Source organism: Salvelinus sp. IW2-2015, linkage group LG36 (assembly GCF_002910315.2).
Source record: "Salvelinus sp. IW2-2015 linkage group LG36, ASM291031v2, whole genome shotgun sequence".
Classification (NCBI taxonomy): Eukaryota; Metazoa; Chordata; class Actinopteri; order Salmoniformes; family Salmonidae; genus Salvelinus; species Salvelinus sp. IW2-2015.
The window spans coordinates 2,479,257-2,490,145 of NC_036875.1; the positions used below are offsets into that span (position 1 = coordinate 2,479,257).

A 10,889-nucleotide genomic window follows, 5' to 3' on the forward strand; every position below is an offset into this window, starting at 1 on the left:
GACTGTGGCCTCTTTCCAAGTATTGTCACGTGATTCACACATGCAAAACAAAAATAATTAGGCTTCATACTTAGTTAAGCTAATTCTCCCTCTCGAGAAATGACATGCGTAGCCTAATTGTACTCGAATCATACACCACCGTTATAGACATTATCTGACAGGCTACATCATCACTAGCCTATTGCAAATGTTTTCCACTTAAAAAAAAAAACAACAACACTAAAATGTAATATTTTATCAATGTAGGGCGAGTTGTTTATATTGGATTATGTTGTTAGACCACCTATGTGCTTTAAATKCTTAGTTGTCAACTCAAACGAATAGCAACACCAGGAGGAGCAAACCCAGCCACTCCGTATTCATATCTCGAAATCACGTTAATGAAATTATCGCCGAATTAATTAATAGCCTACAGATTTCCCACTCATTTCCCCATAAGGTACCGTARGCATTTTAATGACCCCTAATTCAATTAACTGCCTCCGTCGAAGCATTGATTTCTGGAAAAGCTGCTGAAAGTTGAATTCAGATAAGTCGAGCAGCCCGTAATTGCCCAAGACGCAGAGGTGGGGGCTGGGCTGAGGTGGCGGTGTATAAATAGTGTGCTCTCAAAAACACAGTCATAACAGCAGGAGTGATCTCACCTCTTCTCCACCCCCAATATCGCTTCTTTTTACGACCGAGCGCGCGAAGAGCTGACGACTAACGTTAAATAGGTCATTTTAAAGTGGGGTTCCGTGCTCAGGACCACTGAACGGCCATGGAAGAACTTACGGCGTTCGTCTCGAAATCTTTCGAGCAGAAAACCAAGGAGAGCAGTAAGGAGAGTATCACGTACAGGGAAGTTTTGGAGAGTGGCTTGGCGCGGGCTAGGGAGCTGGGGAACTCGGAGACAAGTCTACAGGACATAACGGAAGGCAGCAACCACTGTCCGGTACATCTATTCAAGGAGCACGTAGAGCTAGAGAAAGAAAAACTGAAGGAGTTTAACGTTTCACGGGCCACGGAAGGTACGTTTCTATCCACCCGTTCGAGTTGTGTAGCGTGAATGTCCTAGATGCATTGCATTTTTACACGAACCAAGCCCTTGGTTTTCAGGATTACTTTCGGTGCACCGATTGTAAAAGTACAAAAATATGTGGTGGCCAAAACATTTACAACGTCAAATCTATAACGAAAACATTTAAATTATTGCAGTTACTGTTTATTTAAAAAAAAACGTAAGCTCACGTCGTTATAATGTGCAGATACTTGGAAATACTGTTCTCTATAGTAGGCCCACTGGCATGTGTTTTGCAGTGAAAAGCAGTGGTCCAAACTAATGAAGCCTAGGCTACATAATATCAATATTCTCTCACTCCTATTGATGACTGTATTGATTAACACATCATATCGTTGCATAATATCGTATTGATGGCGATGATGTGCATAAGGATAGGCTTAATTCTATGCTTCCACTGTACAATTAATAGGAGTGGTACTTGCATTCTGCCCGTCAGCATACAGTAGCTTATACTTTGTTTTTTAAACTTTCGTTCATTGGACCATCAATTATTTAGACAGTGTTAACCTATATGAAGTGTTTCTTGCTCGCGTTTTCATGACATAACAGGAAGARCAAAACGTCATACACAAAATTGACCCGTGCACCTCGATGTTGGATGTATGTAATAGCGGTTGTTGTATAGCACACAATAGGTCCGTCTAATGATGACGGAAAACAATTGCTAGATGATAGTAATAATGATGTATCAAGACTTTAGCCCCGGTAATACTATTTTGAGAAAATAACTGTCTTTTACGCAACACGTTAACCTTGTGAAATATTTAAGCTATTTATTACGTTTGTAACGATCAACTCCCGTGGAAATATGTTGCTGTATGATAGGCTTATTATACCAGCCATTGAAATAACCCGATAAATAACTTGTATATAGGCTTACTATTTTTTTTATCTAAAGGTTTTACAATTTACTGTATTTGATAAAACAATTAACAATATAAAACACGTATAGTGTTCCAAAATAAAAGTCACATTAATAACCTACAATTGTTTGGTATCACAGTTTCAGATTGTCCAGTGGAAATTGGGGCGTTTTCAGAAGGTCATTCCTTCCAATGAAGGATCCATGTGCAGACTGTAGGCAAATACCGCTAAGAAAATTACAAGGCCTAATTGTGACAGGATTTTATGGTCGAATATTTCAATATGTATGTTTGTGAATAACTGTCATTATAGTAAACCCACAGTGCAATGACCGGCATTTTGGTTTTGTACGTTTGCAGGCCTGTATTTTGACCAATAGAGATAGAACTCGTTTCTCATGTTCTGTTTACCGTCTCTGGCTGGCTAGCATAATACTACTCTGTATAATAGTAGTATTACACATACTATGTATTCCACTAAATGAATATAAGCTACACCATATACACGGCGTGTGTGTGTGTGTGTGTGTGTGTGTGTGTGTGTGTGTGTGTGTGTGTGGTGTGTGTGTGTGTGTGGTGTGTGTGTTGTGTGTGTGTGTTGTGTGTGTGTGTGTGTGTGGTGTGTGTGTGTGGTGTGTGTGTGTGTTTTGTAAAGCCAAGCTGTAGTTGCAGGTGTTTGACAGTTTTTTTGGTGTTAGTCTAGAGATGTACTGTATTTTGAAACGTTGTGTGTTTTCACGCAGGGATATATGAGTGTAAGAGAAGAAGGAGGACGTAAAGTCCGAGGACGAGGACGCACAGAGCAAACTGAAGCAGCGGCGGAGCAGGACAAACTTTACCCTGGAACAGCTCAATGAGCTGGAGCGCCTGTTCGACGAGACGCACTACCCCGACGCCTTCATGCGGGAAGAGCTGAGCCAGAGGCTGGGACTGTCAGAGGCAAGAGTACAGGTAACTCCCGGTCTCCATCAACTAAAAGTGAAAAGCATAACCCTAAAGGTTTTGGACAAAACTCTAGATAGGGCTGTCCCTTAGATTCATACGTTTTTATTTTATTTTATGAACAAAATGTGGGTCGAAATAGGTTGAGTTTTTAAGCTCAAAGCATCAAGGATTGTTCTGAAAACAACGTGTGAGAGGTTGCCAGATTGAGACATCCAGTGACAGAGGCTGGGGTCATAGTGGGTGACGCAAGAAGATTACTGTAATTCGTGGTGCGGAGTAACATGGATAAAATGGATGTACGGCCTAKATCAGTAATGATGTATGCTCACAAATGAAACACGTTTCAGAAGGCWATAGAGTCACCACTTGCAAGGCAATAGCCTACAAACCGTATTGATAAGCTGCCTTTAAAAACTACTATATATTTTTTAGATAGCCTACATTTACTAAAACAAAAGATGGTGTCCAATTGCCAAAAGGAAATATTTTGAAATTAATCAAATTGTTAACGTGTCGGGATTGGGTTAGAATCGCCTTTAAAAAAAAAGACGTTTAAACACGTTTAGGTGCACGCTTTGGCATTTATCTCTTCTATTATGTGCACGTGTAAAAAAAATWAAAACAGTTCAGGGATGATTTAAAACAGTAGCGTCAAAATGAGATAGCGTTGAGGCTTACGTTTGAATATAATTTATTCACCCGTTTGATAAAACATCACTGCTTATGTTTAATTTTCATGAGCTATGTAGACCTACCATTATTTTGGTCCGCCCTGCCTGTTGTCAAGGCTCAGTTATACGGAGATGTACACACTCCAGAGAACGTGTTGAGTGAGCTGTTTTTGTGATGCAAYGAGACAAACATATCATGAAATATTAGATGCAACAAACTGTGCAAATATGACTGTGTCGACATGGTGAAAGCCACGCGAGTTTATTTATTGGATCGATATTACAATTGACCKCACGACCTCGGTGAGATTTGTTTGACAATATTTTTTTAATTAACTTTAGGTATCAAGTGCATTTATAGTGCAACAAGAACAATACTACTACTAGTACTGCTACTACTACTACTGCTGCTAATAATAATAATAATACTGCAAGCCTACTGGTTACTGTTGATTTTTAAATTATTGTTTTTGCAATTTAACACTATCCATTATCAAAGAAATGTATATCATGATAACATTGGTCTATTTTTTCACATGACCAAAATACTGTTGCTTTCCAACAAATACAATGACGCCTATAGCCTTTGCCACATCATAGTTGCTCAAGTGACATTGGATGAATTTGAACCCGTCTCCTCTCTCCTGGCAGATTATTGCAGAAGAAAAATAGTTTATGCGCTTCGGAAAGATCTTACCACATCATAAAAATTWATGAAGAGATTGTACGAGTGCTTCAGGGGACACCGTCGTATGTCAGTCACCTCATTTCCCCCCGCGTTGTCTTTGTAATATCTGCCACTGGCTTGATATATTGTTCCCATAAAAATGGATTAGAAATAATTCAATTCTGCTGGAACTCAGTCGGTGGCACACCTCGTGTTCCGATCTCTAATCGGAGTACTAAGTAGCCTAATATTAGAAGTCTGCACCGTGTGACAGCTTGCAAGCGCGACATGAAAAAAAAGTCATTTTAAACATGGACAAAATCAAATTGTGGTAAGACAGGAGGAAAGCATTTACCTGTTAAAACGCAATGAGAGAAATATGTACTCAATATTTACAACAATAACGCATATAAACTGAAATGGGCCGTGAGGGTTAAAATCACACACCATTAAAATCCATGTCGCAGCCGACCGTTTTTCGATTTGAAACCCCCAAATCTATCATAAGTAAATTGTAAGGCATGTGGTAGATAGAAGGGTATTAACCTGCACTTAGGCGTCGGAACAGAAGCCCCACGTCGCGCGCAGCTGAGGAATCTAATTGAAAGTTATGAGAGCTTGGTGAGGAGCGTGCGGTAATTCTATTACGACTAATATATCTGGGTTGCTGGTACAGAGCTAAATTAAATGTCATTATTCACTGTCTCTAATAAAAATCCAAAGGAAATGAAATTAGGGTGTTTGTGAAGCGCATCATTGAGTGGTCCTTAATGAAGAAATAACTGTCGTAACCAGTGTAGTTCACTTTACTTAGCATTCTGGCACGTAATATATATAGCTGTAATATATATATATATATATATATATATATATATATATTTATATATATATATATATACTATATATACTATATATGTATATATATTTTTGTTTTTGTTTTGGTGTCAGTACAGACCTTTAAGAGACAACAACATCAGTGATTAAAAAGTAAAATAATTAAATACACCTCGTGATATAACCTAAAGCAATTAAATAATCAAATTAGCAGTAGGCTATACGAATAATGATATAGCCCTATAGGCTTAATAATAATAACAATCATAATAGGAAACAGGGTAATACTAGGCCAATAATAGCCTAATCCTAAATCATTATCTTCTAAAAACTACATTACACGAACATTTGTTTCCAATAGGCTATGCGATGAAGGGAGAGTTGGGGTAAATCATCTGTGGACATGCTATGTCAATAATGCATACTTTATCGACAGACGTATTATTACAGTCCAATCCACACGCGTTAAAATGGCTGCAGCACCTTGAGTAATTAAGGTGGCCTTTTGTGGTTCTCTCGTCGCTAATTCGGCTACTGTAAATGATAATCATTACTGGGGTCGGAGGGGAGAGGAGATAATGGATTCGTGGAGGGAAATTAGGCTGATGATAATTAATAATAGGCTATGCTGCTTCTGTAACCTGGAGAGCAAAAGGGCCTAGTAGATTAGAGGGAGTCAAGTGACCTTTTTTGGCCCCGTTTTTTGAGCACATAGGCCTACGTAAATTGGAGTAGGCCTATCAATAAATATTGTTAAGCTATACATTTTGTGACGATATGCTGTATATTATTTTAGACTATTATAGATAATATATTCGATCTTATATTATCTATAATAGTGTAGGCAATTAGTGTAGGCAATTGYAGTTCATGATTAAAACAGTATAGGTTTATAGGCTACTATTATGAGCAGTAATGTCATCATCGACATTCTCGGTGTTGAGGAGTGTTGGGGAGTACATTAACTGCATTTTACAGTAGCTTGGTGGTAGTTGAACTACATTCAAAACAAGGTAGCGTTTTCTGTAGCGTTTTTGTCATGTTTATTTTACTAGGCAGGTCAGTTAAGAACAAATTCTTATTTTCAATCACGGCCTAGGAACAGTGGGTTAACTGCCTTGTTCAGGGGCAGAAAGACAGCTTTTTACCTTGTCAGCTCGGGGATTCGATCTTGCAACCTTTCGGTTACTGGCCCAACGCTCTAATGTCGCGGTATAACTAACACAAACACAATGTTTGTGGCTACTAGAACCACACTACTTTTTGATGTTGAAAAAATGCAATAAAATATGGGTGAAGTAGGCAATCATTTCCTTTCTTTTTCGGCATCAGACCTGCCTCATTTTCACTTAAAACGTTGTGTTTGTGTTTAATAGTCTAAGTTACACTTTATGGTAACATATGACCCATACGTGTTCKGTTCTTGCAATTTGTAGTCTATAACATTTCAGATGTACATATGATGGCTTTCCCAAAGACGTTTGGATGTGGTGAACTACTTTTCCAAAGTAACTTTAGTTAATGAAACTAAAGTTACTTTATAATTTTTATAATTTTCTTAGTGTAGCTTAACTTCTTCCAGTGTGAAGTAATTGGTAGCTTGGTAAAATATATATTCAGAGTAGCTTCCCCAACATGGATATTCTACAATACACTCATTCACTGTTTAAAATTGTGGTTTCCAGGTTTGGTTTCAAAACAGAAGAGCGAAATGTCGAAAACAAGAAAACCAGATGCATAAAGGTAAATTCTATTTATTATCCATCTACTTGTATTTTTTTATGATTTATGTTGTGATGATTTATTATACTTGTCATTTTACACTTGCAAATGTTGACTAAATTGTTTGCTAGTATGTTCCATCACACAGTTCTTACAATGATTACGTAGGCCTATGCTCTAGCCTGTAAAGTTAATCAACCTTCATGTGCATGCACTSTATTATGTTTGATTAATCACTTGCAAAATGTAAAATGTCATCTTCTAACCTTTGACCAACCATATCAGCCTTATACTCAAACTTAACTGTCTCACTGTCTGACAGACACCTCTTCATACTTTCCAGGTGTCACTCTGGGAATTGCCAGTCATCTGGATGCCTGCAGGGTAGCTCCATATGTCAACATGGGAGCGCTACGGATGCCTTTTCAACAGGTATGTTGTTTTCTCTTTTTCATGACATGACTCCTATGTGAAATATTTACTGATGAAATGCAGGCATGCAAGTGAGTGATTGTGCACAAGTCAAAGTTAATATTCAACGTCAATTAACGTCTGAAAGTCTGAGCCATTTGGGGGGATTCTATTAAACTAACATGTGGAATTGTTTTAAGAAGGTCGTTTTGAATTTTAGGACCCCTTTAGGTATATAAAAATAAATATATATTTTTTGTTTTGATAACATATTGAATTTGGCCTTTACTACTATAGCCCATAGAAACACATTGAATAACACATTAATAAATGGCAAAAAAAGACAGTAAAAAAAAATCTTAAAGAATAAAGTTTGGAAGTGGTGATATAAGAAATCTCAGGAAATGTTTTGTTTTTTTAGACACGTATTTAACCCCCTGTTTTGTTGGCACAAAACTACCTCCATACTTCCATTCATTTTTAAAATCTGGTACTGCTGACCTGATGAGTCCCATGACACTTGTGGGGGTCGTAGGGCAAAACGGAGAACACCAYCGTGTTCGTGAGAGTTTCCCCTTTCTGCTACAGACATTTTTAGGATGTGTCATGGTCTGGCAAACACCGCTGTGGCTCAGCCACCTATCACCGCAGACGCGGAAGGGCRACATAGGCGGATGTGGTGGATTGAGACGCAGCCCATGCGAAAACCAGATATCTCTATCTTAAAGTGACGGATTTTGACGAGGAATCTTTTTATTATGTTACTTAGATTGACGCATGGGTGCGTCAACAGACTCTTAAGGAGGTCAACTGGTTGAAAGATTTGACGCAGTCATAAAAATGCACCCTACTTTTATTTGAGTCTCTTCGAAGGTATAGCTGATATTAATCCCTAAAATATAACCAACCATACTTCACAATCATCTCCGAATCTGTGAGAGACGTTGGAGAGAGGTGCATACGCCCTTACTATACTAAAAATAGACACCTATCGTCCGAGGTTGTAGTTTACAAAGGCTGTTGTGAATGAGAACTCTATGGAGCTGGAGGGTGGTGTGTTGAGTCAACTCAACCCCGGAACACCTTTCACCTTTGGGGTGCGTTAAGAGCGGGATGTGTGTGTGTGTGTGTGTTTGTGTTTGTTGGAGAGACATTTGATCTGGCGAGGTCTGTTTTTGCGGCCTGGCCGTTGATTTGTCTGTTCACCCCTGTGAAAAGCTTGGGCCTAATTAAGCCAACACTTGCGCAACGCAAGCACATAAAAGAGATGATGAAAGCACCGACTGGAGAAGGCTCTGATGGATATTGGTGGTGAGCTGCATTGGCAGGGAGGGAGGCATGAGGCCTGCATACTGAGAGAAGAGCCCTACCTCTACAGGCCCGAGAGAGACAAGCACAGGGCAGGCTGTGACACACTTATGCAAGTGCACATGTACCCCTGCATGTATACGCACGCACACATGTACCCCTGCATGTATACGCACGTACACATGTTCACACAAATGCACATGCATTCACACTTGCACACACACAGAAACACACACACACACACATATATTGACCAGCTGTTGTGCTGGGGACTGGGTAGCGCCTGTAGCAGCTCATGCCCTGTTCCATTCCACTGATCCTCCCAGCAAACTTAACAACAACACGCTGAGAGATTCCCTCTCAAAGAGGGGTTCCCTTCTGTGTTTCACTGACAGTCTGCATTCATACATTTGGAACAAGGCTCTTTGTTTGAGTGTTAGCTGTTATTATGAAAGTTAGTATCTGTCTATCTGGAATCAGGCCTATTTTTCTGAGTGTTTGGTAAGAGTGACAGTTGGTGGGAAAGAAAATATGGAGGAAGGCCTACTGGTCATTTATGCGTTGGCTTGTGTCTGTGGCTCGTGTCAATGCAATGCAGTGCAAGTACAAATACTGGTCAGCAGTACGTAATGAAATACCGTCCAAGAAAGCATATTTTGCGGTTTATTTTAAGTCTCTCTCGCAGTTTAACAACTTTAATTTCGGTCATTTTCCATGTTATTGGCTATGTCGAAATAGCGTAACATTTTAAATTGGTTGAAACATTTAGCTCTCTCTTAAAACGTTTACCATGCGTTGCTTAAATGAAGTTTTATTTGGGTTGGATGAGAAAGCACGAGGCTCTTCACTTCTCTCCTTGCTTCCTGTGGCGTTTGAAACGCCTGAGAAATGGCAAGAGGCAACGTAGCTCTCCTGAAGTACAGGGATTTCAAATTTTCACCTACTCCTCATAAAATAATTGCCAAGAATGTGCAAACTGATACTCTATGGTCCTTATGACTTTCACTTTCCCTTTGCTCAGGAATATGTCTGGATAAATATTTATAACTCTAAATACGTTAATATTTTTTTGCGTGAATTTATATTTATTTATGCAATTGAATCCGTAATCAGGATAACAAGACGTTGCATATTTCCAAGGGTATGAAGGAGATCTCACTGTGAATGAAACAAATCTGTTCAGGGTCTTAGAAAGACTTTGATTTCTAGGCTGTTAAACTGGACGTGGTGTGTGTGAAGTTATGTATGATTCATTAACTTTAAGAATAGCTGACATGAAAAAAAGGGGAAAGGCTCAGAGTGCAGTTCCTAACATTTTTCGGAGAAAACACACAGTAAGCAACAGCTTTGAGGGGGTAGAACTTGAAGGGGAATTAAATAGTGTCAAACTGTGAAACCTAAACCCTTGGCTCTTCTCTCACACACACACACACACACACACACACACACACACACACACACACACACACACACACACACACACACACACACACCACACACACACACACACACACACACACACACACACACACACACACACACACACACACACACACACACACACACACACACACACACACACACACACACACCGCCTGAGGGCTGGGAGGGTCTCACTACCCAGGGATTGTTTTGGTTGGGTCCGGCAGGTGCAGGCCCAGCTCCAGTTGGAGGGCGTGGCTCACTCCCACCATCACCTGCACCCTCACCTGCGGCGCATGCACCCTACCTGATGTTCCCGCCCCCGCCCTTTGGACTACCAATCGCCTCTCTCGCGGACTCAGCCTCTGCGCGCGGCCGTGGCGCGGCGCCAAGGAGCAACAGCAAGAACTCTAGCATCGCCTGACCTCCGATCAAGGCAAGAAAAACATGCCGAGGCGCTGGGTCTCTGACCCCACCGGGTTTCCCTCCGCTCGGCCCCACGCCCTCATAATCCACGCTGCTTCTCATACAAGACTGAGCCCCTGTGCATCGGGTCTGACACTTACAGCTTAAACAAAACAACATTTAAAAAAAAAAAAACACTGAGAGGGAGAATGAAAGAGAGAGACAGAGAGAGAGAAAAAGAGAGACACAGAGGGAGAGGGAGATGGGGAGAGAATGAGTGGAGGAAGAAGAGGAGGAGAAAGAAGGAGGGGAGCAAGAAAATTGTCACAAAACCAGCTGCCAAAACACCCATTTGTAGAGAGAACGGTAATTAAATACCAATGAAATCACCTTTTACTTTTCGCCCAACAGGCAGGACTTCTGCGGGGCCAGTGGCTCAGTCCACTCCAGGCACACATCACAAGTCCAGGACCGTACAAACACATGTGGATGTCTGTCTGAGCCGAGGGCCAGGGCCGGGCCAGGCCAGACCGGGAGACTTTAGAACAAAGCAAACTGGCAAAGCAGGCAAGCAGGGC

The 10,889-nt window shown here is 40.5% G+C and overlaps 1 protein-coding gene across 1 annotated transcript; it reads left to right on the plus strand.

Annotated features, from left to right (window-relative positions):
• Positions 1-630: 630 nt before the first annotated feature.
• LOC111959704 (short stature homeobox protein-like) lies at positions 631-10,376 on the plus strand. Its single transcript, XM_070437584.1, is given in 8 exon segments — positions 631-1,010; positions 2,670-2,681; positions 2,684-2,877; positions 6,729-6,786; positions 7,109-7,197; positions 10,134-10,191; positions 10,194-10,327; positions 10,329-10,376. Coding segments are annotated over 8 exon segments (843 nt in total). The 5' UTR covers positions 631-760.
• The last annotated feature ends 513 nt before the right edge of the window (positions 10,377-10,889 follow it).